Source organism: Alexandromys fortis, unplaced genomic scaffold, assembly GCF_014885135.2.
Source record: "Alexandromys fortis isolate MF-2015 unplaced genomic scaffold, M_Fortis_MF-2015_v1.1 scaffold_209, whole genome shotgun sequence".
NCBI classification, from domain to species: Eukaryota; Metazoa; Chordata; class Mammalia; order Rodentia; family Cricetidae; genus Alexandromys; species Alexandromys fortis.
The window spans coordinates 2,176,243-2,203,693 of NW_026068090.1; the positions used below are offsets into that span (position 1 = coordinate 2,176,243).

The 27,451-nt window shown below is 47.0% G+C and overlaps 2 protein-coding genes across 10 annotated transcripts in view; one reads left to right on the forward strand and one right to left on the reverse strand.

The window, feature by feature from the left end:
• The first annotated feature begins 1,214 nt into the window (after nt 1-1,214).
• On the forward strand, nt 1,215-23,694 carry Plekhb1 (pleckstrin homology domain containing B1). Of its 9 annotated transcripts, none has more exons than XM_050122691.1 (9): nt 2,250-4,006; nt 4,090-4,215; nt 8,629-8,704; nt 9,918-10,070; nt 10,606-10,708; nt 11,786-11,825; nt 14,668-14,772; nt 18,686-18,785; nt 19,262-23,694. In XM_050122691.1, the coding sequence occupies exons 2-9, from the start codon at nt 4,198-4,200 to the stop codon at nt 19,396-19,398; spliced, it is 732 nt and encodes a 243-aa protein (XP_049978648.1). In that variant the 5' UTR covers nt 2,250-4,006; nt 4,090-4,197; the 3' UTR covers nt 19,399-23,694. The 9 variants fall into 9 exon arrangements, with proteins under 9 accessions (XP_049978654.1, XP_049978646.1, XP_049978651.1 ...); XM_050122692.1 differs by having other exon boundaries at nt 4,106-4,215; XM_050122693.1 differs by having other exon boundaries at nt 2,250-3,574; nt 4,106-4,215.
• A 505-nt stretch (nt 23,695-24,199) lies between these two features.
• Nucleotides 24,200-27,451, reverse strand: part of Rab6a (RAB6A, member RAS oncogene family) — a 43,648-nt gene continuing 40,396 nt past the window's right edge. Inside the window, 4 exon segments of the mRNA XM_050122639.1 lie at nt 24,200-25,836; nt 25,838-25,902; nt 25,904-25,945; nt 25,947-26,014. Of these exon segments, the coding sequence (XP_049978596.1) occupies nt 25,800-25,836; nt 25,838-25,902; nt 25,904-25,945; nt 25,947-26,014 (212 nt within the window). The 3' untranslated portion in view covers nt 24,200-25,799.

Here is a 27,451-nt window from a genome sequence, read left to right on the forward strand (position 1 = left end):
CAGAATGCTGAGAAGAAGGGAAGTGAGGCAGACACCATGCTTCTCCGATCTAAGACCGACATAGGCTAGAATCTTTCCGGGTGAGCCACCACCTCATGGTGCTACACAGATTATTAGAAATGGGTTAATCAAGATGTGAGAATTAGCCAATAAGAGGCTGAAACTAACGGGCCAGGCAGTGTTTAATTGAATACAGTTTCCAGGTAATTATTTCGGGGCATAAGCTAGCCAGATGGCCAGGAGCTGGGTGGCAGGAATGCAGCCCGCTGCTCCATCTACAATTGTCCTCATTTATTGCACAGTTGTTTATTGTCTTAGTCTTTAAGTTAGATAGGTATTAAGAATTATAGATTAATAGTCATCTATGTTTGTCATATTTATAGTTAGATTAATCAGTTTTTTTAGATACATAGAGATTATATTCTGTATAAATAGATAATCTTCAACCTCTTCAAAGAGCTGTAGAAAATGGCATTTAAACAACTTAGAGTTCTGTTGAAGTGAGACACAATCGCTCCTGGCACCACTGATCTATTCCCGAGAGATTGTTGAGCACCAAAGACACTCCACTTGGAGCTTGTCTTCTTCTTGGCAAAACCAGCATCTGGGCAAACAACTGCCTATACCTCAACTACTGACAAAATACACAGTATCCGGAAATGGATAAGCAGAACTGTCAAATCTTGCCAAGACAGGGTAAGATGGTTTTGAAACATTTCTTGCCTTTAAAAATAATCTGTCAGTTATTCTAGGCCTTAGCCAAAGTTGGTTGCTTCAACGCTGCAAACATGACTTTGGGTGATTGCCCAGGTAGCTAGTTGTCTCTGTGATTTGTTGCATGTTTTGGAAGTTGTTTTACTGAATTTCCTAATTACCCAGATAACATTATTTCCCTTCTCGAATCTTCGATGGGGTTGAAGACTAGATACATGTAGTTACTTTCCTCTCATGACTTGGCCAAGTTATTTATTATACAAGACTTAAGCTAGTTAGAATAGAATATTTGTTCTTATTGTATATAACTTTGTAATAGGTTTAGAACTCTCTTACTTAAATAAAAGGGGGAAGTGCTGCGGGAGCTCCTTCCGCTCCTTCAGCCAATAGCCTTTAAGATCTCACCCCACTTGGGCATGGTCTCCCTGACTCGAAAAAGCAGCTGTAGTCCTGTGCTCCCTCTCTTGCTTCGGACTCTGCTTCCGGCTACCAGACGCTTTTCCTGGTCGTGCAGAAGGCTGTTGTCTAGGCCAGTGATCTGTAAGTTTTTCCCTTTAAATAAATAACCCTTTTATTAATCATAACTCCACACTGGTGTGGGATTGTTTTGTGACTTACTCCTTTAAGCTTGCTTGGTTGTTCTTTCCCTGGCTTCTTTTGTTTCTTCCCCAATCAACTCACACGGTCCTTTTGTTTCACCAAGATAGAAATCATAGGGTAGACAAGGAGACACCCTCAAATGTTGATGTCTGGCAGCTCTGTATTTCCCTAAAGTTTGCCTGGAGGTAGGTAGGTGGGGGCAGCAGTAGGTGGCACCCTGTAGTGTCACAGTCTTCCTGAATGCCTCTGGTACCGGGACATGTAGCCCTGCAAGTCTTACAGATTTTGTGAAGACTTAGGAAGCTGGGATTCCTCAGTCCTGGCTGTAGCTGGCATTTCAGCTTTGCGGCAGGCCTATTCACCAGGTGTCGTCAGCCCCGAAGACTTCACAGGTCTCTGAAACTCCAGGGTCAGTCACAGCCTTTGCTCCTGCCCAGTCTCAGTTTGTTTCTGTCGCCCTCGAAATGTTCAGCTGCCAAAGAGCTGACTGCCTTGTCACTTTCGTGGCCTGGCTGTTTCTTCCCTTATGTTAGCTGACATGTCCTACTGACAGTAGCTAAGAAACTGGGAGAAAATTTCTATCAGGCCTCATGGGCAACACCAGAGAAGGGATGAGCCTGCGTGACCCCCTGATACAGTCAGAGTCCTCATGTTTGGATCCATCATCACCTGGTCTCCTTAGTACCAGGTTTACTTTTACACCTTTGCCTCTGGAGAGCAGTCACAGCAGTCCCCCCACACGGCCACCAGGGGGCGTGTTTCCCTCTCGCGTATGCGGACACAGTCTAGCCGGTTCATCAAGCTTTGTAATCCAAACCACTGGAGCAGTCTGAGCTAAATTCCCTTTCAGGACATGGCGTCATCAGCGGTTAACCTGCACACTTTTTTCAAGCCCACTATGGAGACTTCAAGACCAGCTTGCAGTGGCGTAAGGGGTCTCCTCCTGGTTGTTGACTCAGGTTTTGTTTGTTTGTTTGTTGTTTGATTTTGTTTCCTCAAGGCAGCCAGAGCAGCAAGGGAGCTGCTAACGGGGGAGTCAGATTGTTGGACTCTGGCGTCCAAACACTGAGAAGGAGTCGCCCCCAGAGACCATCTCACACACTACAGCCGATGCAAAAGCATGAGGATTTTATTAATTCTGTCATGACAGGGTCCCCCAGCATTCGGGAAGCCAAGGGACCTTGAATAGCGGGTACAGTCTACTTTTAAAGGGGCCACAGAAGCAAGGGGGGTTGTTCTTTGACTATTCTGATTGGCTTATTTGAAAGGGCTATTACCAATAATTGACTGGAGAGCTGTTGCCAGATCAGATGAGGTAAGAGGTCATTTTGACCCCGTTTCCCAGGGGACCGAACCAAAGCATACGTACATGGGTAATTGTTCAGGAACCGAGTACGTGTGAGTGTAGCTGTTAGGTCCTTGGTTCCCAGGGGAGGAGGGGAAGCACTATGGCACAGAGGCTGAGAGGATTCAGAATTGTCAAAAATGGCTTCAGGATTGTCTTAAAGTCTTACAAGATCACTCTACTCCCAAACCTTTGTTTATGTCCAGGAAAGCGAACTTCAAAAGGAGCATCTAAATGAGAACTAAATTCATTATCAAAAACAGTAATAGCAATTATAACAGTGTTTCAGCAATTTAACCGGCCAAAGCTTCCAGGGAGAGATAGCTCTTTGTCTCCCTTCCTCCCCATTTCTGTCTACTCTTTCCTCCTTCCCTCCACCTCCTGTCTCCCCTTTTTCTTCCATTCCTCTCTTTCCCCCCCTCTTTCCATCCCGGCTATAGGGAGCAGAAAAGTTAGAATTGGGTAGGTTGGGACTATCAGAGACTAGAGAATGAGTTGAAGGCACTGAGATGAAAACCAGGGAGGTTTGGAAGGTGTGGTTCCTAGGACTGCCAAGAGGAGGGGATAAGCCGCTGGCTAAGAGGATCACACTGCACGGAAGGGCTGGAGCTCTGGGGTGGCTCAGGTCAAGATTAACGAGACCTGGGAGCCAAGGAGGGAGGCTTAAGGAGCCTGGCTACACGGTCAAGGCTGGGGTGATGGGCTCAGTCTTCTAGGCCTCAGGATGAAGACATAGTTCCACCTTACCCTAGGGCGGAAAGCCCACCCTGATCCTCCCACTCTCCTCCCAATTCTATTTTGGAGACTGAAAGACCCTCGAAGAGGACTTTCTCTCAGGAGGAGACCTCCCCATGCCAAGGAACAGGCCGAGACCATACGGATGCAAATCACAAGAGGTTTATTGGGCAAACACAGGTACCTGTGGGCGGCAAGTCTTTCAGAGGACTTGCTCGCCTGCGGACTGGAGGGCGGGTTTTTTTTATAGGGAAGAGCAAAAAGCAAGTTTACAGAAGCAAAAGCGTGGTTATCGGAATGAGGCGGGGGCTCAGCATGGGTGTCAGCAAAAGTCATCCTGTTCCTATCTTATAGATATCCTGTTTTGCAGTCAACCTGCTTTGTTGATGTCCTATCTTATTGATATCCTGCCTTGCAGTCATCCTATCTCGTAGACATCCTGGTCTCCTAAGCAAATGGAATGTTCTTATGAGAGCAGGCTGGCTGCTGATCTGAGAATTTTTCAAGCAAACAGGGCGTCCCCCCCCACCCCAACATGCTAGCTGTGGGTTTTGAGGAGGGGTCTGTAGGGTCTTTCAGAGACCTAGGTCAACACTGCCTTGGAATCACCAGGTAACTTACCCAGGAACTGAGGGGCAGAGGAGATCCCAGTCAGGAAAGCCGGGGAGTGAACTGGACCCGAGGGCTTAGTCTAGCCCTCCCTGCCTTCAGGTAGCTCTTTCCTGATCTCCTTATCGCTGAGGCTGCAGAACAGAGCCCTCTACTGTTGGAACCTGGGAATGCTGCTCTGACCAACAGAAACCATGAGCCCTGCAACTCCGGTAAGGAGGAGTTCTCTGGGACAGAAGGGAGTTGGGGTGGTGGCCTTTCCCAAACAGGTGAAACTCTGGTCTCTGGCGTTCCCTGTCTAATTCCACATAGGTGGGGATTTTGGACTGAGCTAGTCAAAGTAGTGACCCTAGAGGGGCAGATTCAGGCGATAAAATCTTTCTCTTCCTCAAATCCAGCTCCTGATAGATCACCACTGTGTCCTGGGACCTTGTAACCTTGTAACCTTGTGACAGAGCATCCTGTCTTGAAAGTATCCCACCCAGGTAGCCACAATACCACAGTGTTCAGGCTGCCACCCAATCCTTGTTATATCCTGGCAGCTCTGCAGCTTTGTCCCTTCCGATCCACATTTTCCCACCCCCCCCCCACTCATACTGAAGACCCTGAATTTTCTACCAGCACTTATGTAGGGTTCTTAGGTCCACACAGGGGAAATTCTACTGGCCTTTAAGACTCCCCAGCCTCCTCTGGGAAGCCTTTATGAACATCTAGGGCTAAGAGGGAAACTCTCCTGGTTAAGCCACCCTTTGCATTGATTCCTTTTCCTCCAGTCTCTTCCAGTAGACTGGGAGTCAGGGATAGACTGAGAAGGCAGGCTCCTGCTGCCCAAGAACCCTCCAAAAAAACCAACCAGGACAGGGCCTGACTTCTGTCTGCTAAATACATATGTGTGTGTGTGTGTGTGTGTGTGTGTGTGTGTGTGTGTGTGTATAATTTGTTCACAGATATTGTGTGTGAGGTGGTGGTGAGAAATCTAATATGTAGCCCAGGATAGCTTTACCATGTAGCTTACTATGTAGTCAGGGCTAGTCTGGGATTCCCAATCCTACTAAGTCAGCCTCCCAAATGTGGACCATGACACACAGTCTTTGTTTGATTTAAGTATAATTTCCAGTTAATTTTGTTTCCAGAGGACATTGTGTTCTTCAGTCTGTAAAGGGGTTGGATTCTTTCATGGGACACACGGCCAAGGGTCTAAACTGGGACAATGGTGTTCAGTCCTTTGGGCTTCGGGAGGGTGTTTATTTTCTAGAACAACACAGTTCTCTCACTGAGAGAGATTAGAGCTTCATATACAGTTTGGGAAGCACAAAGCTGCTGAATATAATCGATTTGGAAATGTCTCTGATGACTGTGGTGTGGGCTTCTCTGACATTTGACTAAAACTTAAAATTACCTCTCTCTCTCTCTCTCTCTCTCTCTCTCTCTGTGTGTGTGTGTGTGTGTGTGTGTGTGTACCAGTGTAACCCTGCACTTGTGGAGGTCAAAGAGAAATTGTGAGATTTGGTTCTCTTGTCCCACTTGTGGGTCTGGGGATAGAACGCAGGTAATCAGGCTTGGTGCAGGCACCTTTGTCTGCTAAGCCATCTTTTTTATTTCTTCTTGGTTTTTCAAGACAGGGTTGCTTTGGCTGTCCTGGAACTCACTCTGTAGACCAGGCTGGCCTCGAACTCACAGAGAACTGCCTGCTTCTGTCTCTGGAGTGCTGGGATTAAAGCCGTGCACCACCACTTCTTGATGGCCCAGAAAACTTTCTTTTCTTTGTTATAATAATTATTATTAGAAATCTATGTAGCCCAGGCTGGCCTTGGATTCCTGGGTTCTCCTGGGCTTGAGGCATCCTCTAGACTGAGACTCCAGAGTAGCTCTGAATACAGGCCACCATGTGCCATGGAAATTGGCCTTATTTTTGTTTTTGCTTCAGTACTGGAGATGGAACCTAAGGTCCAACCTATGCTAGTCAAGCCATCTACCACCAAGCTTTATCTCCAGCCTTCTCCTCCTCCTCCTTTTTCTTTTCTAAATTTTGAGGTGGAGTCTAAGTTGCCCAGATTGGCCTTAAACTCATTCTGTAGCTCAGGCTGGCCTTGAACTTGTGATCCTCCTGCTCCTCAGCCTCCCAGGAGGCTTCTTACAACCAGGCCCAGCTTCTGCTGAACTAATGTCTTGTCCTCCTTGAGTATCACGGAGGCAGTTTGTCCAGCAGCAATCATACTTGGCTGTAGCTCTTTGGGGCATGTCTCTTCATCTCTATCTCTCTGACTCTCTTCTCAAAATTAGATTTTAAGCTGAACATTCTTTTCGTTTTCATTTAAAATTTCTTGTTTTTGAGACAAGGTCTCATTATGCATTCCAGGAACTCTCTCTTAGATCAGACTGGTCTTGACCTTTGAGGGTCCTCCTGCCTTTTCCTCTTAAAGATTACAGGCCAGGCTTCAAGCTACACATTTCTCTCCCCCTTTTTTAAATGATATTATTTTTACGTGGAGGTGGGGTGAATGAGTGTACATGTGCGTGTGGAGGCAGCCACCACCTTTCTTGAGACAACGTGGCTTAATATTCATGGTCAGGTGAGGCTGGAAGGTTGGTGAGTCTGGGGATCCACCCATCCCTTTCTCATTGGGACTGCCATGCCAACTTGTAAAATGTGGTTCTGGGGATCTAAACTCAGGTCCATGTCATGTTTGCAAGTGCTTTACTGACAACAGGGTTTCTCTGTGTATATCTGTCGCTGTCCTGGAACTCACTCTGTAGACCAGGCTGGCCTCAGACTCTGCCTCCTGAGTGCTGGATTAAGGGCTGCACCACCACTGCCCGGCCACCCACACATTCTTAAGAGAAACTACTTTATGTCAAGGACAGAGTGTAGGTCAGTACTTAGCAGGTCCTGGAATACATCTCTAGTACCAAAAAGGGAAGCGAATTTTATGAAAAGCAAACAAATAAATGTGTTAACAGAAAGTTAAGTTGGGTGTGGTGGTATACACCTGCAGTGCCAGCTGCCCACCAGACCATTTGAAGGGCAGGCCTGGAAATACGGCCAGATCCTTGTTTCAAAACAGAAAAGAAAAACAGAAAGGAAGAAAATAAAAGTATATGTGTAGCCTCTTACGCCTGCTGGGTACTCCAGCCTGTACTGCTCTGCGTAGGACTGCAGACTACAAATCCCAGCTTGTCTCGGTCATTGAATTTTTCCATGCCACGCCCCCTCCCCGGGACTGAGTTGGGACTAGAGGGCGGGGCCTGAGGGTAGCTGGGCCCCCGGCACGGCCTGGGGAGTGCAAAGCCGCACGCCCTCTGGGGTACGCAAAGCGCAGGTGCGACTGGCTACGGGAGCAGCTTCATCCAGTAGCGGGCTTTTGTGGCAGCAGTTTCGGCAACAGGTGTGCACAGGTGGGTGCATCCCGGGGAACTTGAGAGGGAGTGTGCTCCTGACTGTAAGGTCTGTGTCAGAGCTTGGAGAGGGGAATGAGCTAGAGGAGAAACACAAGAGGCTAAGGCTTCCACTCTCGGTGTGCCAGCCCTAGTTACACAGCTAGAGGAGAAACACAAGAGGCTACGGTTTCCACTCTCGGTGTGCCAGCCCTAGTTGCGCAGGTGGGGGAAGGGCAGAGGCGCCTCTTTAAAAGGCACCTGGACTCCATCCAATCTAAGCTCCATCACATACAAGGGTGTGCCACTTGCCCCTCCCACCTCAATTGGACCCCCTGTAAAATAAAGGTCTCCACTTAACAGGGCTGTCTGGGGAGGTTTGCTGTGGCGGGCAAACCCTTTTGGAATCACCTGCGCGCGCGAGGGCAGGGGTTGTCTTTAAAGACTAAACGTGCATGCCCCCCCCCCCCCCCCAGTATTGATTCTGAGTAGGCCTGATCCTGCATACCGTGCGGTGGTTTTTTATTTGGTTGGTTTTGGCTTTTTGAGACAGAGTAACTTTGGCTGGCCTGGAACTCATTATGTAGACCAAGTTAGCTTATAATTCGCAGAGCTCTGCCTGCCTTTGTCTCCCAGGCGCTAGAATTAAAGGTTATGCCACAACACCTTATTGGTACTGCATCTTCTAAGAGCTCTTGAAGAGAAGCTGAAATGAGGATCCTGGCTCCACTGCTTCGTAGTCAAGGACTTCTGCGAGCCCCAGTTTCTCTGTTTCTAAAACAGGAATGAAGGCAGGGATGGTTGGGAAGCTGGATGAAGGCAGAGAAGTGTACCAAGCACACAGTGCTCAATGGCACAGCCCCTGTGGGGTTCCAGTGTGAAGGAGGCTCTTCTATCATGGAAATTCATTGCCCTAACTCTGACACTTTGTGCTGGTCCCATTTTCTAACACTTTATGAGCTTTAAGAATTCCGCACTCCATCCTTACCTGTTCATAGAGCAGGGACTTAGCAAGGTCTGGAACTGAGCCTAGTCTGGCTCTCACCCTGCCCTGGCTGCCCGCTGACCCCAGTGGGACAGTGTGCCCATTCTCTACAGGAGCAGAGCCTTGTGGGGTGGGCGGAAGGTGCCTGGCCTATGTTTGTTGACTAAGACAAGCTTGCATGGTTCTAGGGAGGGTAGGGCTGGGGGCTTCATTCTCAGGAGCTGCACTGAATCGTGAAGTTTGTGTGTCCTGGCTTTTCTGACAGGTCCCACCCGACTCCACCCTGGAAAGTCCTTTTGAAGAAATGGCCTTGGTGAGGGGCGGCTGGCTGTGGAGACAGAGTGAGTGTTGCTGGGTCAAGTCCTTGTCTGCCTTGTGCCTGATTCTGGGGCGCGGTGGGAAGGAGAGACACTGCTCTACACAGCATGGCAGATCTTTCTCCCTACACCAGAACCTTCTGGTCTTCCCATTCCTGGCTGTCGTTTGAGGAACCCCCTCCGCCCCTGCATCAGCGCCCACACTGACTGATAGTACCGCTGTTTTCACCTGTCTTATTCCCACCTCCCTTCCCCAGCCCAGACTGGCCCTAGACTCTAAGCTGCGTATTCCTTGGGGTACAAACTAAGCCTTATGTGTCCATAGCACCCCAACCCAGGTGGGACACAGACCAAGGCCCAGACAAAGTTAGACACACCTCGTTTTCAGAGCCATAGCTCTAAGAAGCCCTCTTTTGGGGGCGTTGTGAGGCATTGAGGGAATACTAAGTTTCATGTAGCCCTAGTTGGCCTCAAACTCACTATGTGGTCAAATATATCCTTGACCTCCTGTCTCTACTACCTGAGTGCTGGGATTACAGGCATGTATCACCATGCCCGATTCTATTTATCTTCTCTGAGATGGGGTCTTACTCAGTAGTCCAGACTAGCCTTGAATTCCCTTTGGTTATCAAGTGCTGGAACTATAGGTGTGAGCCTCCACACCTGGCTAAGAAGCCCTCTAATGTTGTGTACATCCTATTACCATTTCCATTATAAAATGTCTAGAGTCACTGTAGCCCCCCCAGTCACCCCCTCCCCCATTATCCAACCAAAGCTGTAAACTGAAGAAGAGCTATCTTGGAGATCTTTGGGCTAGGAGCCCCCATGGCCCTTTTTCTTGTCCATTTTTAGTTCATTTGGTTTGGCAGCCACCAGTCCTGTTGGGTTTTAGGACCCGTGGGGAGATGCAGATCCCCCATGCGGTGCAGGAGAGGAGACCAATGACCATAACTCAAACTGGAGATAAGAAGCAAAATAGAGGCTTCCAGTAGGGAGAGGATTTTGCCTTTGAAGAGACTGAGGCTTTTCTTGGAAGCTCTCACAAGTTGGTGTGAGTGGCCTGTCACAGTTGAGCCTCTACTGTGTCAGGGCAGTGGCTGGCAGGGATGAGAATACAGGAGAGGCCTTGTCCTCATTTAGAAGTGATGGAGATGGGGGCAGAGCTGAGGGGATTTGGGAATCTTGCCCCAGTAAGGCCAGAGTTCAGCTTCCACAGTGGGCCTGGAATATCCTGCAGGCTCCATCCTCCGCCGTTGGAAGAGGAATTGGTTTGCTCTGTGGTTGGACGGCACGCTGGGTTACTACCATGATGAGACGGCACAGGACGAGGAGGACCGTGTGCTTATCCACTTCAATGTCCGAGACATAAAGGTCGGCCAAGAGTGTCATGGTGAGCAGAAACACTTCTCTGGTGGAACTCTGTCCATGGTCATGTTTTTTTCTGTATCTGAGGACCACAATTGGGAGGTTTTTGGTTGCTTCCAGAGAGCTCCCACAAACACTACTTCTGGGCCTTTGCCAACTGCAGGTCAGTTAGCTATGAGTTAAGAAACTGGTCCTTGGTTGAGTTCCTACCTGGTTAGTCCAGATAAAATACCTGCAGGTACTAGAGAGTGGGCGAGGATGAATTAAGGGAGCTCAGAGAAGTGATGTAACTGACCTAGAGTTACACAGTGAATCTAATGCTTTAACCAAGACTGAAGCCATAGTAAAATACAGTAACTGAGAGACACTCTAGGAAGCCAGTAATGCGAAAAGATTGGAAGTATTTGGAGGGTGTAGCAGACTCGCAATGGGACCAGAAGTTAGCAATGACCAGCAAATTGGACCCCAAGAAGTAAGCCCCTATCACTGGGTGTGGTTTCCTGAGAAGGGACAGCTAGGGCCTATTTCTGGAATCTTCATGTATATGTGTCTTCTTTCAGATGTGCAGCCCCCAGAGGGCAGGAGCCGAGATGGTCTGCTGACAGTGAACCTACGGGAGGGTTCACGCCTGCACCTGTGTGCAGAGACCCGGGATGATGCCATGTGAGTGGGTTCACGGGATGTGTGGGGTGGGATCTTTGGGTGCAACCCGAAAGGGTTTTATCCTGTGGGCTGAGCAGAGGACAGCAATATAACTCCTGGTAATTGGCAAATACACAGAGAACTCAGAAACAGAGGCACGCCTGCTTCCAGTGCTGGGCCCCTGACATTTGGCATCAGACATTTGGCAGCTTGTGAAGTGATCCCTTACCTGGGCTGACTGAAAGGAGCAGGCATACCCAGTGGCATCTCAAAAGAGCCTCTTTGAAGAGATGCCACTGAACTCTGAGCTGAGGGCTAGGACTAGTCCTGCCGTCAGAAAGCAACGGGCAGTGTGCAAACAAGGCAGCCCATCCTGGGAGGCTGAGGGCTCCTCTTACATTCTTCCTCTTCCCACCCTCAGCCTGAACAGTGGGGCCTCTGCCTAGAGAAGAAGGAAAGAGATGGGTGTGTGTTTGGGGGACAATCAAGATCTGGGCAGATAGCATAGAGCTGCCTTGTCCACCCCAGCCAGATGCCATGACAATCAACAAAGGCCCAATTGTCCGGTATTCACTGGGCATTCTGGAGGCTTGGGTCATGGTTTGGGAAACTGTGCAAGTCGGAATGTGGAGATGGGCTGCAGGCAGAGCATCACTCAGACATGCAAGAAGGTCTCTAAGATGCCCCCCCCCCCAATTCAACTGAGATAAATGAGGGGAAGAGGCTGGACTAAGAGTTGTTATTAGCTTGCCAGGTAGTTGTGGCATACACCTGTAATCCTAGCACTTGGGAAGCAGAGGCAGGCAGATCTATGCACTTGAGGTCAGCATGGTCTACAGAGAGAGTTCCAGGATAGTCAAAGCTACAGAGAGAAACCCTGTCTCATAAAAACAAAAACAACAAAAAACCAAACTCAACCAATAACAGTTATTAGCTTACCTCAGGGCCCATCCATGAGACTAGGGCAGTAGAGCAATTGCTTTTGTCTCCCTGAGAGTTGGAGGCCAGCTGGGTTGGGGGTGAGCATCTACAAGGTGGGAGCCCCATATGTCTACCCTGCAAATCTTTCCTCATGATTCGGTGGGTTTTGCTTTGCAGAGCATGGAAGACAGCGTTGCTGGAGGCGAATTCCACCCCGGTGAGCCCTGCTCTCTTCCCCTCTCTGTCCCACACGCCATGGAATCATGGGTCACTCAGCCCCCGGGAGTCCCCTGTGGAGAAGGGAGGAGTCAGCAGGAGGGAGGGAGAGAAGCCTCCAGGAGGACTCACTGGAGGGTTGCATAGATGCTAGAAAAGAGGGATGCATGTGTTATCATACCTCTCAGAACAGTCCTGTGAGGAGAGAGGAGTTAGTGTTCCCTCTCTGCACATGGTTAAGGTTGAGGCTCATTCATCTACACAACAGATATGCATCTTACGGTGTGTTGGGCACCATACCAGGGGTCAGGGACTGGAAGTAAACCAAGGGATGTAGGCTCTACCTTCCTGCACTCAGTCTAGAAGGAGCCAGATATAAAACTAATTAATGATTTCATTGTGATATTAGCCACCGCTCTGGCAGAGGCGTTCAGTATGTGACCCTTTTGGTGGTCTGATCCAGATGTGAGTTCATTTGAAGATGAGACTTAAAGGATAAATATAAATCGGGTGAAGGTGGAGCTATGGTGAAGGAAACAGCTTTCCAAGTAAGGGGGACCAGTATGTGCGAAGGCCTGAAAGAGTTGTCAGATTGGCTGACGCCCAGAGAATGGTGTGAGGGGGAGGCGAGGACAGCTGGGGATTCGGGTCTGTGCCTTGTGTTAAGAATATTGGTTATTATTATTATTTACTTAGAGTATCACTTTGAATCTCAGGCTGGCCTTGAACTCATGTAGCCCAGACTGGCCTCAAATTTGTAGTGATTCTTCTGTCTCAGCTTGCCAAGTGCTAGAATTACAGGCATAAATAGCCATGCCTTGCCCTAAGAATACTGGTGTCTGCTCAGAGCACCAGTAAACCATTGACAGTCTTTAAGCAAAAGAATGGGCTGACCAGATCACATCTGTCTTTTTGCTAATTTACTTATATGTGTGGTGTGCCCATGTATTTGTGGGTGTGTGCACAGGTGTGTAGAGGCCAGAGAGCAACCTTCCTCAACACCATCACTTTATTTTTTTGATTTTTCATTTTTGGAGACGGTTTCTCTGTGTAACAGCCCTAGCCGTCCTGGGACTCCCTCTGTAGACCAGGCTGGCCTTGAACTACATAGATTCGCCTGCCTCTGCCTCCCTCAGCCATCACCTTATTTTGTGACAGGGCTTGCTGGGACCTGGGGTTCACCAGTTTACTTAGGCTGGCTAGTCAACAAGCCCCAGGGATCCTCCTGTGTTTGCTATCACATGCCACCATCTCTGCTTTTTACATGGATTCTAGGGGTGAAAGTCAGGTTCTTATGCTTAAGCACTTTGCTAACTTAGCCTTTGCTGCAGTGCCAGATTTGTATTTTCAAAAAGCCACCCTGGAGCTGGTGGAACAGTGTGTGCTTGTGATCTCAGTACTTTGGAGGCAGAGACAAGACAACTCCAAAGTTGGGGTCAGCCTGGACCAGAGAGCCAGACCCTAACCCTAAAAGGCAGGCTGAGTAGACAGCAGGAGGGAGAGTGAACACCCAGGGACCAGCTAGCTGGAGCCAGTCTCCCTGCAACAGGCTGCAGATCTGGGTTAAGTCTTGCTGGCTGACAGACTGAGGAGCGCAGGTATTTAGGAGATGCAGGTGAGAGTGCTTAGTGATTGGTGAGTTTGAAGCATTGCCCGAGGCTCCCTGTGGGCTCTCTCACCTGGAGAGTGTCCACTGGGAAGTAGCAGAGGAGACAGATAGTTGGAAACCCTCTTGAGTATATCCACCTGATGAAGCCCTGGCAGGGCTATGCCATCTCATCCTCCAACAAGAACTGGGGTTGGCAGCAGTTGGTATATTGACCCACTTTACAGACAGGGAAGCCAAGGTTTAGAAAGGGGAAATGGCTTTCAGAGTCTCACAGTCTTAGGTCATTGGAGGAGTCTTCACTGGAGACTTGGTAGGGAAGACAGATGCACGTGTGCATGTTTGCACACATGTGCATCTAAGGGCTGGAGTCTGGCCTGGTTGGAAGGTTTACCATGGAGGGAGTGGCATTAGAGAGACGACCTCTGAGCCCATCAGGGTCAGGTCGTGAAGGGTTTCGAAGTCTAGTTGGAGGAATAGCCTTTTCCTGACACTGCAGTCAGCCATTGGGGGCTGCCTTGGGTTTTCAGGTGGGAGGTGGTTGTGAGAAGCTAGAAGGAAGACCAAGAATCATCAGAGGGAAGGAGCCAGGTTGGCTAACCACCCTCTGAGCTCCAAGCTCCCTCCCCTCCAGCAGGGCCAGTCAGCAGGAGGGAGATGAGGGCTGACCGTTCTGCACTCTGTGATTCTATGACGCTGTCTTGCTCCTCCTCTGCCTGTCCACCTGCCTGCTGTACTTACCCCTCACCTCACCTCGTCTTCCATGTCCCCTCTCTTTGCTTCCCAGATACACATCCCTCTGGGCTCTGGCTTTATTAGGGCTGGTGCTTGTGTTTGTTTTTGTATTTCTGTGTCTGTATGTTCACATCTGTGTCTATGGGCTTCTCTGTCCCTGAGGCTATGCAGGAGTGGCCTGTGTTTTGTGCCTTCCTCCCCCATTCTGGGAAGAGGCTCATAAGGATATACTCACAGATGAAACTAGTATTGTGGGGTAGAGACTGGGATCCCATGAGCTTGAAACCAGGTGGTGGGGGAGGGGGGAGCTGGAAGGAGGTCACTGCTCCCTTTTTCCTGAGTAACTGACACCCCTTACTCCATCTCTGACCCACTCCCAGCACATGAACAGCTGGCTCAGAAGTCCCACAGGGGCCTGGTAACATCTCCTAGTCTCTTAAGGTGTAAAGGGCATCTGACATCTCCCTCCCTCTCCCTTCTTGGGTTTCTGTGGCTGGAGCAGGCCCCAGCTGGAGCCACCGTCCCACCCAGGAGCCGTCGGGTTTGTCCTAAAGTCAGGTGTACGACCCTCTCTTGGAACCCCTGTAAGGTTGAGAGGCGGATCTGGGTAAGTGCAAGCTCAGCCATTCTGCCTCCTTTCTGGCCATCAGGATGAGCCTCCAAAGTCACTTGTCTCATGGCTCCCCTTTCCTCACTGGACCACAGCTGCCTTTCAAGGCCTATGGTATCCTCCCAGCTTTGCTGGCCACACTTCTTCCCCACTGTGTTTGCTCTGCCCTCTGCTGCAATTCTCATCTCCTACTAATACTCACACTGTCTCTGTTGCCCAAATCCTTAGCTTCTTCTCATCCTTAAAGAACTGCCTCAAAGGCTGCCACCTTCCCAGAGCTTCAAGCACTCAGGGCATAGTCCACTGTCACTGGTTCTTAGCACTGGCTTCATTATTCGTTTGCTTCGACCCTCTGCAACGGGAACTTCCTCCAAGGAAAGGACTAAATGGTTCTGCCCAGTGAAACCTGTACAGCATGTGCTTAATCAGCGGTCAGTGATGGGCAGTCTTAAGAAGGGAGTGGATCTGTTCTTGGCCTGGAGGTTTCTTGGAATCAGGATGTAATTTTCTTCTTCCTCCTGATCCTCTTCCCTCCCCCTCTAAGATTTTATTATGTATACAGTGTTCTACCTGCATGTCTGCCTGCAGGCCAGAAGAGGGCACCAGATCTCACTACAGATGGTTGTGAGCCACCATGTGGTTGCTGGGAATTGAACTCAGGACCTTTGGAGGAGCAGGCAATGCTCTTAACCACTGAGCCATCTCTCCAGCCCTTATTTACTTTTCTTACCATGACTAAACACCTCCCAAGAAGCAATTTAAGGAACGAGAGGTTTATGCTGGTTCATAGTTTGAGATTACACTCCTTCACGTGTGAATGAAGCTGCTAGCTCACATCAGCCAGAGAAAGGGAAATAAATACCAGTGTCCAGCTGGCTCTTTCATTTCCCTTCTGTTTAGCCTGAAACTCAAACCCATCTTTAATGGGGGGGGGTCCTCTCCTCCTTAGTTAGGTCTCTGGAAATAGCACAGACATGCCCAGAGGTGTGTCTCCTGAGTTCAGTCAGGCCGGCAATGAAGACCAGCTCACAGGTTCTGGGCTTAGCAGAGCACCTGGTCTAGTGCTATGTGACATGGGCGCTTGTGGAAGTATATGGTCAGCTGCACTCTTTTCTTGCTCATTGATGCTGTTTTAGAATTGCTTAGGGACTTACATGACAGCAACAAATGTTGGTATCCTGTATGTGCCTCCTAAGTCTGGGGTGGGGCCTAGGAACTGTAATATAAATATAAATGCATATAAATATTTTGTGGTGCCAGGAATTGAACTGGGAGCCTAACACATGCTAGGTAAACACTGCTTTTTTTTTTTTTTTTTTTTTTCCAAGACAGTAGCTTTGGAGCCTGTCCTGGAACTTGCTCTTTAAACCAGGCTGGTCTCGAACTCACAGAGACTGACCTGTCTCTGCCTCCCAAGTGCTGAAATTAAAGGTGTGCGCCACCCCCATCCAGTGTAAACACTGTTTGTACTCCTAGAGTCAGGTTTGTGTCTCAGTGGTGGAGTACATGTGAGGCTCTGGGTTGATCCCCAGCTCTGGGGATTGGGTAAGGCTTCTGGTGATTGTGGCATGCCGAACTGAGCCCTGAAGTACCTGACCAATAGATGTAGTTTTTCTGGAGTTTCCCAAGATTAATGAGAAACATGCTCCGAGAGGTTACTTAGCTTCATCAGTGTTGCTCAGTTTACCAGAGAGGCCCGGAACTGCAAGTACAAGGCCTAAAAATTGGATTGAAAGACCACAAACCTAAGAACACAACAGTTTTAGATGAGGCCAGGAGGTTGTTTACATGTCACTCACTGATTGGGCAGCACCGTCTCTGCCCACAGAGGTTGTTTCTGGGGTGACCTGCCTGTTGCCAGGTGCTGTTTTCTTCTGGGCATCCCAGAGCTGGAGGGTAGGGACAGGGGCCCTGGAGAGGCATGAGGTTGTATTTTCCACCCACTCTGGATCCTCATAGAGGCCAGCTTACTGAAGCTTCAGGGCAGGCACATGTAATAATGTTGATTTCCCGTCCACCTTAAGAATCCTTCAGTCTTCTCGAGTCTTGACTTTTCTCCCCAACAATTCCTTTGAAAAACACCCCTTCCCCACCAAGATCACTCTAGTGTCCAAGTTGTTAAAGCCAATGGCCGCAGGTTGTCAGAAGAGCTATTGAGAAGGTAAAACTCTGAGACCTGGTGTGAAAGGCTAGTATGCAACATCCCAGGAGAGAAAATTCTGTGTTTGGTGGTATATAATCCCAATACCCAGGAACCAAAGCAGGAATATTCTGAGTTCAAAGGTAGCTTGGGCTGTGTATCAAACACCCACTCTCCTCAAAAGGCAAAGGTTCTATAGCCAGGCTTAGTGGTGTCTTCCTGTAACCCCAGTACCCGGGAAGCAGAGGTAGGAAGATCAGAAGGTCATTGTCACCCCCATCTATACAGTGAGTTCAAGGCCAAACTAGGTTGCATTCAAAATCCTGTTTCAAAAATGGACTGACGGCTCAGTCAGGAAAGTTGTTGCCATGAAAGCATGAGAACCTGAGTTAGATCCCAGCACCCATGTGGAAACAGCAACAGCAATGCTATGTACAATCTCAGTGCCAAGGAGGTTGAGATAGGAGAATGCTGGCCTGGCAGTTTGGTTCGGGTTAACCAGCAAGTTCCAAGTTCCTATCTCAACAATAAAGTAGAAAGCAAGAAAGGCATCTTGCATCAACCCCTGATGTCTACAGGCACACATGCATCCCCATACACAAAAGGGTAAAGAGGAGAAGGAACCCCTTAATCAAGATGCCCACACGACTTCTTGGCTCGAGTGCACGGTGCTGGCATTTAGACAAGGACAGGGCTGTGGGGCGGGGAATAGCGCACTCCACGTGTTAGTAAAGCTGACACATACAAACCTTTTCTTCTGTTTTTGTTTTTCGAGACAGGTTTTTTTTTTTTTTTTTTTGGGTAGCCTTGGCTATCCTCTGGCCTCAAACTCACCTGTTTCTGCCTCCCGTGTACTGGAATTAAAGGCCTGCACCACCACCACCACAGGCTGGAACTTCTAAAGAGAGTTGCCATTCTGGTGTAAAGCCTTCTTGTGTGAGCGACACAAGGGGGCTAAAAGGGAAGGTCCCAGGAGACAAGGTGGCCGTGATCCCCTTCAGGTCTGCTACCCCATGAGTAAAGGGCAGGTCAGGCTTGGCAGTTACTGCTAATCACGAATGTATTTACTGACTCCTGTCAGGCACTATTCCCTGCTGGTGACATAAGCTGAGGGCTTTGTCCTGAAGTGGTACACATCTGAGGAGCAGGCTGGAAAGGTGAAGACAAAGGATAAGGAGGGAACTATCATGACGCAGAGAGCCCAGGAAGAAGTACTTCCGAGACCAGGAGGGCTTCCTGGAGAGGGTGACTTTTGAGCTAGGCTCTGGAAGGTTGGTAGAAACCTGAAGGGGCAGGCAGCACTCCCAGCTTCTCTGTGCCTCAGCCCACAGCGCTGCCTGTCTCTAAGGACATCTCCCTTGGGACCCGCTCTGTAGTAGAAACTGGATGTTCCTTCCATTCCTTCTCCCTACTCTTCCTTTCCTCTGCCCCAGTCCTCCTTTAATTCTTGCCTACGGCTTGGCCATAGTTCTCTTCCTGGGACTAGGAGAGTAATCAGGTTTCTCCAAGTGAGAGGAACTGTAGAGTTGTTGGACCTATAAAGGAGATTTGGGAGCCATGGAAAATTCGAGCAATGTAGGAAGCCAGAGTAGGTGAAAAGGCATCATTGGGAGCGAGATGTAAAGGCTGAAGTTTAGAGAAGCATCATGGATTCTATGGGGGAGGTAGTGCCTTTTCCTTTAGCTTCCTGGTGCCTGGGGAGGAGGGTGGCTACAGGACCAAACCCAGACCAGGAAGTTCCTGGACATTTGACCTGACTGGACTTCCCAGGTACGCGTCTACAGCCCGTATCAAGACTACTATGAGGTCGTGCCCCCCAACGCGCATGAGGCAACATATGTCCGCAGCTACTATGGGCCTTCTTATGCAGGTAAGTGCCCATCACAGTCTGCACCAAACCTTGTCCACGACCCACCAGTGAAGACTAAGCTTCACTAGGCTCATTAGGCACACGTATCTTCCAAATCCCACCAGCAGGACTCTGGATCCCTATTCCCTCACTCCCAGGGCCCGCCCCACGCAGGCAGACTTCTCAGCAATGACATTCCTGTGCTGCTGGCGACCCCAGGTGGCTCTTGCAGGAATGGCAATAACCTCCTTCCTATTCCCAAGGTCTTGGTTACTAGTGTCCATCCCCAGATACTGCATGTAACGCCAGGTGCCTAGGGATCCTGAGGCTTCCTGTGGCATAGCCTCCAGCCCATGGTCATTAAACATCAGTGGCAAGTGCACTCAAAGTCTCAGCTCCTCTGACTGGGGAGCAGTTTAAGAGTCCCATACCTTAATGTGGAATTGGATTAGGGTCACAGGGGTTGAACCTAACTAACCCTTTGGCTCTTCTTACAGGCCCTGGTGTGACACACGTGATAGTGAGAGAGGATCCTTGCTACAGCGCGGGCGCCCCTTTGGCCATGGGCATGCTTGCTGGGGCCGCCACAGGTGCTGCTCTTGGTTCTCTCATGTGGTCGCCTTGCTGGTTCTGAGCCCTGGGGCTCCGACTTCCAGACCTGAACATAAAAGACAAGACGCTCTTCTTCGTGGACTACCCATTTAAACCCTGTCTCATTCTGACCTTTCCCTCTCTGTTAAGCTCTCTACGCCTGGCCCATTCCACCACTTATTGTCCCTCCCTCTCAGAGGAAGCTAACGTCTCAGGCTGACTTGGCCGAAATCCTCACCCCTACTGCCAGACACCCTTAAATCACAAACAGATCTATTTCTTCTAGACACAGTGAACATGATTTCATTTAGCTACAAGTGTCTGAGGGATGGCCATCACAAGAAAAAACAACAAAGCTACAGTTATCAGTCTGACTAGGACACATGCAAGGAGCAAGGCTGGGTGCTGCTGGCAGCAAGGGCAGAGAACATCCTTACCTGTCCAAAGAATCAACAGCTGGCTTGGTTCTGAGGCAGGGTTTGGACTGTAGTGTCCTCCAGGCTAAGGAGCTTGCTTGATAAAGGTGATGGAGCTCTTTATGGAGGAAAGTTTTATGAGTTCAACTACCATAAATATCTTGCCTGTTTTGTTAGCACTAGCACATATCCTTACTCCATACACCAAGTTGTTTTCATTAGGAAATGCCTTTCTGATCCCATGAGCTCAGTTCTATTGCTGTGACTGTTACCATCTGCAGCTTTTTCTCTTCCTCTACTCTGGCCCACTTTGGCACCAGCATGGGGAACTCATGTGCCTGCCTGCAAGTGGCAAGCCATCTCTCCATTTGTTCCTGGTTCCAGACTCTTCCACTACCCTATCCCAGTTGCCAATAGAAAAGCTAAAATCCCTGGCCCCAGTGGGCAGAGTATCCACTAAAGTTCCCTGTAGATGAGAAGGGCTCCGTTGGCCCTGCTGCAGATACTAATAAAGACGTGACTGGTCCCAGAACTGGCTCTGCTTGCTTTGTTCCTCCAGGGGAGGTTTCATCAGGACATCTCTGTGACCCACTGATAAAATGTATTATGAAGTCAGATGGAATTGGTAACAACATGTGAGCTGAACAGTTTTGGACAACTCATTTCCACGGCAGATGGAAGTTGGCCTTATCTGAAGACTCAAAGGAGAGGCTATGCCAGGGTTTCTGTTCTATGCTCTGAGCTAATGGAGAGATGGCACTGAGACCTCTGATGTTAGAATATTTGTGTGCACACACCAGGTCAGAGGTCAACAGCCAGAGAGTCTTTATCAATCTTCACCTTTTGAGATTTCTCATGGGTTTGGCTAAACTGACTGGCCCGTAATCCTCAGGGATCCCCTTGCCTCTGCCTTCCCATGGCTGAGGTTAAAGGTTCATGCTGTGGCACTCAGCTTTTTACTTGAGTGCTGGATCCTGGCACTCAGCTTTTTACTTGAGTGCTGGATCCTGATGTTTGTGCAACAAGGACTCTGCTGACTGGGATATCTCCTTAGTTACCAAGCATTAGAACTGTTTCCACAATAGCTTCCCTACCTAAGTAGAACCAATTAATTCTTGTCATAGAAACCTGGTGGCCACAGACACATAGAACCTGCATCAGGCTTCTGGAAGCTGACAAAGAGCAGAAATAGTTGCAAGAACTGATTTAAAGCCATAGAAAGGAAAACACAGGGCAGCCAGGGCTGGATGCTAGATTCCAGAATTGAGAATGACTCTATGTTGTGGGATATCTGTGCACTGAGTCAAAGTGTATTGCTGTGACCGTTGTAATAAAAACCTGAATGGCTAAAAGTTAGGCAGTTAGTATAGGTGGGCCTTCAGGGCAAAGAGAGAACTCTGGAAAAAAGGCAGAGTTGCCAGTCAGGGACTAAGAGGAGACATGGAAGAAGCAGGATGGGTGGTATGAGACAGAACTAGGTTAATTTAAGTTGTTAAAGCTAGTGGGACAAGCCTAAGCCAAGGCCAAGCTTTCTTAAGTCTTTGTGTTGTTATTTGGGAGCTGGTGGCCCAAAGAAAAATCCAACTACAACCATCTATCAGGTTGAGCAGAGGGGGCAACTCTTGCACTGAAGAGTTCCATAAACCACAAGACCAGTCCTCCAAGGCACTTCTCATTGCAGTTCCTTACCTGTGTTCATCCACTCCTCTTTCTCACGGCAACGGTAGTGCACTAATACTAGCTTTGAAGACAGCTGCACTGAGTTCTCTGGCCCGTGGCTTCTATATTTTTGTTAACGGGACAGGAGTTAGATGTGGCTGGCCAAAGACAGGGATTTCCTTTGTTCTATAAATGGCCAGAGAGTAAATACTTCAGACTTTGAGGTCCTAAGAACTGTTTTACTGTTGTCATCCAAGCAGTGGTAGAATTGGGAGGCAGAGGCAGAGGCAGGCGGATCTCTGTGAGTTAAAGGCCAGCCTGGTTTACAGAGTGAGCTCCAGGACTGGTTTCATAGCTACTGGGAAACCCTGTCTTGAAAAACAAAAAAGAACTATTTTAAGTGTTCAATTGTATCTGAATGGTTTCAAAGTATTCCTGAGTTCCAGTAAAGCTTATTTATTTTTGGCCCTTTGAGACAGGGTTTCTCTGTGTGACTCTAGCTGTGCTGAACTCTGTAGACTAGGCTGTCCCTTGAACTCAGGATCAACTTGCTTCTGCCTCCTGAATGCTGTGATTAAAGGCATGTGCCACCATACCTGGCTAAAGTTTAAGTTTAAGCAGTGGGCAGAGCAGTGGTGGTGCATGCCTTTAATCCCAGCACTTGGGAAGCAGAGACAGGAGAATCTCTGTGAGTTCCAAGAAAAGCTCCAAAGCTACAGAGAAACCCTGTCTCAAACAAAACAAAGAACAAACAAACACTGGGCTAGATGCAGTCAGAAGCCCTGCTTGCAAGGTCATGTGCCACCCCTGCCCCCAACCTAAGACAGAAGTTTTACTTTGTAACCCATGCCAAACTTGAACTCCCAATCCTACTGCCTCAGGCTCTCGAGTACTGCCTTTTACATGTGTGCATCTTGTCAGCTAAAACTACCTTAAAAATAAAAGTCATTCCTTGCCTGGCAGCAATATAATCTCTTCATCATGTCAACATTATAAAGTATAAATGACATGACACAAAGCAAGACTATAGTCTGTGTGTGATACAGTATTCTCCTTGCTGGTAACAGAACACCACAAGCTTAAACACAAAAGAATATTATGGACATGGTAACCACATATGTATAAGGGTCTGGCTGGTGTAATATTTTGTAAACTTTTTTGATGAGCAGAACTACACTTAAAAATAACAGCTAAGGGGCTGGAGAGATGGCTCAGAGGTTAAGAGCATTGCCTGCTCTTCCAAAGGTCCTGAGTTCAATTCCCAGCAACCACATGGTGGCTCACAACCATCTGTAATGGGGTCTGGTGCCCTCTTCTGGCCTGTAGGCATACACACAGACAAAATATTGTATACGTAATAAATAAATATTTTAAAAAAATAACAGCTAAGCAATATAGGCATTTATTACTACTATCATGAATTATACATAATTGTATGTACTCTACTTTTATGTGACTGAAAACACAACAGATTATACTAACATTACCACAGACAAGAGATGTTTTCTGCTATCATCTGACATATTTTTGCTCAGTTGTAACTGTATCAGACCTTGCTTAATATATGGTCCATCAGTAAGGGCTGTCTCTCAAATTGCAACCCCTCTTTTCCACTTTTGAAAAGATTTCCAACTCTCTGTTTCCAACCAACCCATCTGTCTTGCTCTTCACCTACAAACTTACTGTATTTCAAGTGCATTTTTGCAGCTCTAGGAGGGAAGAAGCATGAGTCTTCAGCACACTGGCATGAATGGGAAACCAAGTCAATAACTGTTTTCTTTTGTGTCTTATTTATATATTTAGCAGCAAAATTGCATTTAAAAAAAATCTAGAGGATGAACAAACTTTACTGCTTCAGCTCAAGAACCCCAAGCCAAATAAAAAACAGCAATATGAAAAAATAGCATACTGGTTACTTTCAAAGATAACAAAAAGAATCAAATGCAATAGTGTATGAAGACAATCGCTCCCTGTTGGGCCAAAATTACCTCTGGGCCTCGAGGCCTATAGGACAGAAAAAAACGTCTGGCTCGAGTGTGAGTGAAGATGAGAGAGCAAAAATTAGGTAGACGCCCCTCCAGCCAGAGGGAGGGCTTGGCTGTCTCTCATTGGCTGGAGATACCCCATATCATACGATGTCACTTGAGCTATATAAGCTGATGCTCACAGTAATAAACTCCCTATCACGGCAGATTGTCTTCCATCGTGGGGCTGCAGAAGGGGAGGGTAGTGCACTCACCTTCCCTGGGGAATAAGCAGGCCTAGCAATGACTAGAGAATATGGAGGTTCAAGAAGCCAGCACCCTCCTTTTCAGGAATCACAGTTCCTTCAAATAAAGAATGTGAACCATCTGTCATATTGAACTGATATTTATTTCAGGACATGCCATGTCAAAATAAAACAAAAGAGTCAATCCTTGCTTTTAACAATAACATGTATTATAAAAGCACTTTACAACTCCATCCCATATCTGAGTATACGTTACAGGGTATGTGGAGTAATGATCATCTCAAGGTATTTCTCTACTCAGACCATAATCCAAGTGCTCCCCAAGTACTACAAGGTGGCAGTAATTGAGAGGAAGAGGAGGAAAAGGAAGAGAAGGAGTCAGGTTTTCCCAGTTCAGGATTTTGTTGCAATGAGGAGGTAAGGAAGTGTGAAGTTATTTTTGTTGTCTTTCATCTTTATACTGGGTTAAGTAATGCTTACAATATAAACTCAGTAGGCTTCTTTTGAGCTAGAACTCAAAATGTTTTCCCTGCAAACAATGTATTTACAAACATGTTTATTGACTTACACAGCAATCTCACAATAACTAGTAAAGATTAAAAGGGTGCACTCCTAGGATTATTTGTTTGCAACGTTTCAAGGGAAATACATATTGGCCATGGTGATGAAGCTCTAAATACTCAACAAAACACCTACAAACTCAAAGTTTAAAAAAAGGCAAAGAAATAAATATCACCAAAGAAAAAAAGATTAATTGTAGCTTAAATACAAAACTAAACTGCTAGTTAACTTATTTATATAGATCTAATAAAAAGCAAAAACAGCTCTAAAGACCCAACATTTTAAAAATTCTAAAAAATAAGGCATAAATTTGCATTACAGTGACTTTTATTTTCAGTCTCTCCTTCCCTCTCATTGCATGCCTTCTCTGGTCTGTCTCTAGAGGCTTGCAGGAAAACCACTTCCATAACCACATGTGACCTCAAACGTCCAGAGCAGAGGGGCATTTGCTATTCTGTGAGGGTTCTTTTGTTGTTAAACTTTCTACTAGAAACAGCAATTTTCCTCAAGTTGTCAATTTATATTTTTCTGCTGGTTCTTAAAGGAAACTGGTTTTTACAATGCCTTGTCTTCATAGCATTTTTATGAAAAGAAACACAAGTGCTTTAAGAGTTTACCAACAAAAGAACTTTTACAGAATAGCAAATACCTCTCTCTGGACGTTTGAGGTCACATTTGATTATGGAAGTGGTTTTCCTGCAAGCCTCTAGAGGCAGACCAGAGAAAGCATGCAGTGAGAGGGAAGGAGAGACTGAAAACAAGTCACTATAATGCAAATTTATGCTTTTTTAAGTATTTTAAAAATGTTGGGTCTTTAGAGCTGTTATTGCTTTAAAAGGTGTTGATTTTTTAAGACAATATTTTGACAATTCAAAAATTTGGGGAGAACTGTTTGAACTTTTGTAAATTTTCCATGATGAAATAAATATTGAAAAACAGTTCTAAAGTACTTGGCTACTTTTCTCTCCCAGAGTCTAGTAAAGTTTATGTGAAAGGGTCGCCTGCTCTGGTCATAAATGTTTTATGCTCCTTTACCTGTAAACACTCAGTAAATTCATTAGGACTCATTCTGAAGACACAACAGAACTCTTCCCTCATTTAAGCACTGCTCATCGTGATAGTAATAGCTGAGTTCTGACCTCAAAGAAGGTCTAAGTACTTTATATCAGTGCTCAAGAATAATTTTGTACATTGTGGCTCATGGCATGGCCTGGAGCTAATGGTATCTGTAAAACTAAGGATAATTCCAAAGGGCTTGGCTGGACTGTTGTTTGCCACCTCTCTTGTTTGTTTGGGGAGGGTATGAACAGGGGGTGGGAGAAGGAAGAGGCAAGAGAAGCTGGGAGACAGAAAGAAGGGAGGCAAATTCTGCTGTGAACACACTGCTTCTTCACAAGCTGCACTCACGCTGCTGAGTCTCATCATTTTACAGCACATTGTCATAACATTAAAAAGGGAAAAACGTTAAGAAAATGTATCTAATCCTCAGAGTTATCACGAATATGCTGAACTGTTTGGCTTTTAAAAAATATAAATAATGAAGACACTGACTTTTTTTGTGCTTGTGAAGCTAATAGATCATCTCCATGAAACAGGCAGCAATGATGAATTGCAATGTTATTACTGAAGGGAAAAGGTTCAAGCCAATATTCACACCGCAGTCAATGAAAGAATATGGGGGCCAAAGCAGTGAGCTTCTGCAGAAGGGTTGAAGATGCCAGGGGAAGATTAGCAGGAACAGCCTCCTTCACTAACTGGTTGCTCCTGAGGCTTTTCCAGTTTAATGTCAATCACTAAAGCAAAAGTTAAGGAGTCATATACAAGGAAAGTACAATTCTAACTGCTGAACACTGACATCCCTGGCAAGCCCATCATACATCTATTTGACTTCAAAACCTAGTCAATCATTATTTTCTAGACATATGCATCTCTTATATATAACAAGACTCAATGAAACATAAGCCTTATTCATGGGAATCTACTCTAAGAAAATTATTCTATATGAATGAGAAAACTATTATAGTTAAGTGTTTGACCATATCCTACAAAATAATTCATATAAGGGGAAAATATGTTATTCCAACTTGGTAGAATTTATTAATTACTAAAAGTAATAAAGACTTAAAAAATAGTAAACATTTAGAAATGAAAATCACTGAATACAAGTGTCATGAAGTCTTCAGCTTAATAAACTTGTCCTCATGTAAAAACATCCAATCAAAACTCTTAGAAATAACTGATCATTAGATGTATTTTGTTATGTCCTGTACCTAAAATCAGAGGCCACAATACAGCTCCACTCTGAGTTATTTCCTGTGCCAACTCTGGAAAAACCCAAAGTCAAAGGGATTCAAAATATAACATCACAAGACTGGGGGTGCTCAGGTTTTTTGCTTGTAAAAAGCAAGTGAGGAAGTCTGGAGATATGTTCCAGCAGTTAGGGGTGCTCGATACTCTGAGTTCGGTTCTGGGCACTCACAATGGATGGCTCATAACTATATGTAACTCCAGCTCCAGGAGGATCTGTAGACCTCTTCTGGCAAGCAATCTTTAAAAAAAAGAGAGAGAGAGAGCAGGAAGCCCTGGTAAAACCCCAGGACTACATAAAGACATACTTAGGCAGTGCCTGCCTATAAACTTTATATGCAAGGGGCTGGAGAGACGGCGCAGAGGTTAAGAGCACTGGCTGTTCTTCCTGCTTTCAATTCCCAGCAAGCACAGCTCACAACCTGTGCCGTCTCCTGGCAGGTGTATACATAATAAATAAAATTTAAAAAACTGTTAAAAAAAAACCCAAAAACTTTATACTCAAAAGGTGAAGGGTCAGATGTTTAGGGCTGGTCTGAAATCAAGACTGTCTTAAGACAAAAAAACAAAAACAAAACAAAACAAACAAACAAAAAACCCAACCAAACAAACCCCACTAAACCCACTCTATCCCATCCCCACAGGACAGAAAAAGAGCAAGTGAGCAAGCAACAAAATCTGAATTACAGTAAGAAGCCAGGGCCATTTGGATAACCAGGCCTAATTTGCAAAAGAAATCCTCTGAGTTTCTGTGCACCTAAGAAACCACTATCTAGAGCCGGGCGATGGTGGCGCACGCCTTTAATCCCAGCAGAGGCAGGCGGATCTCTGTGAGTTAGAGACCAGCCTGGTCTACAGAGCTAGTGCCAGGACAGGCTCCAAAGCCACAGAGAAACCCTGTCTCGAAAAAAAACCAAAAAAAA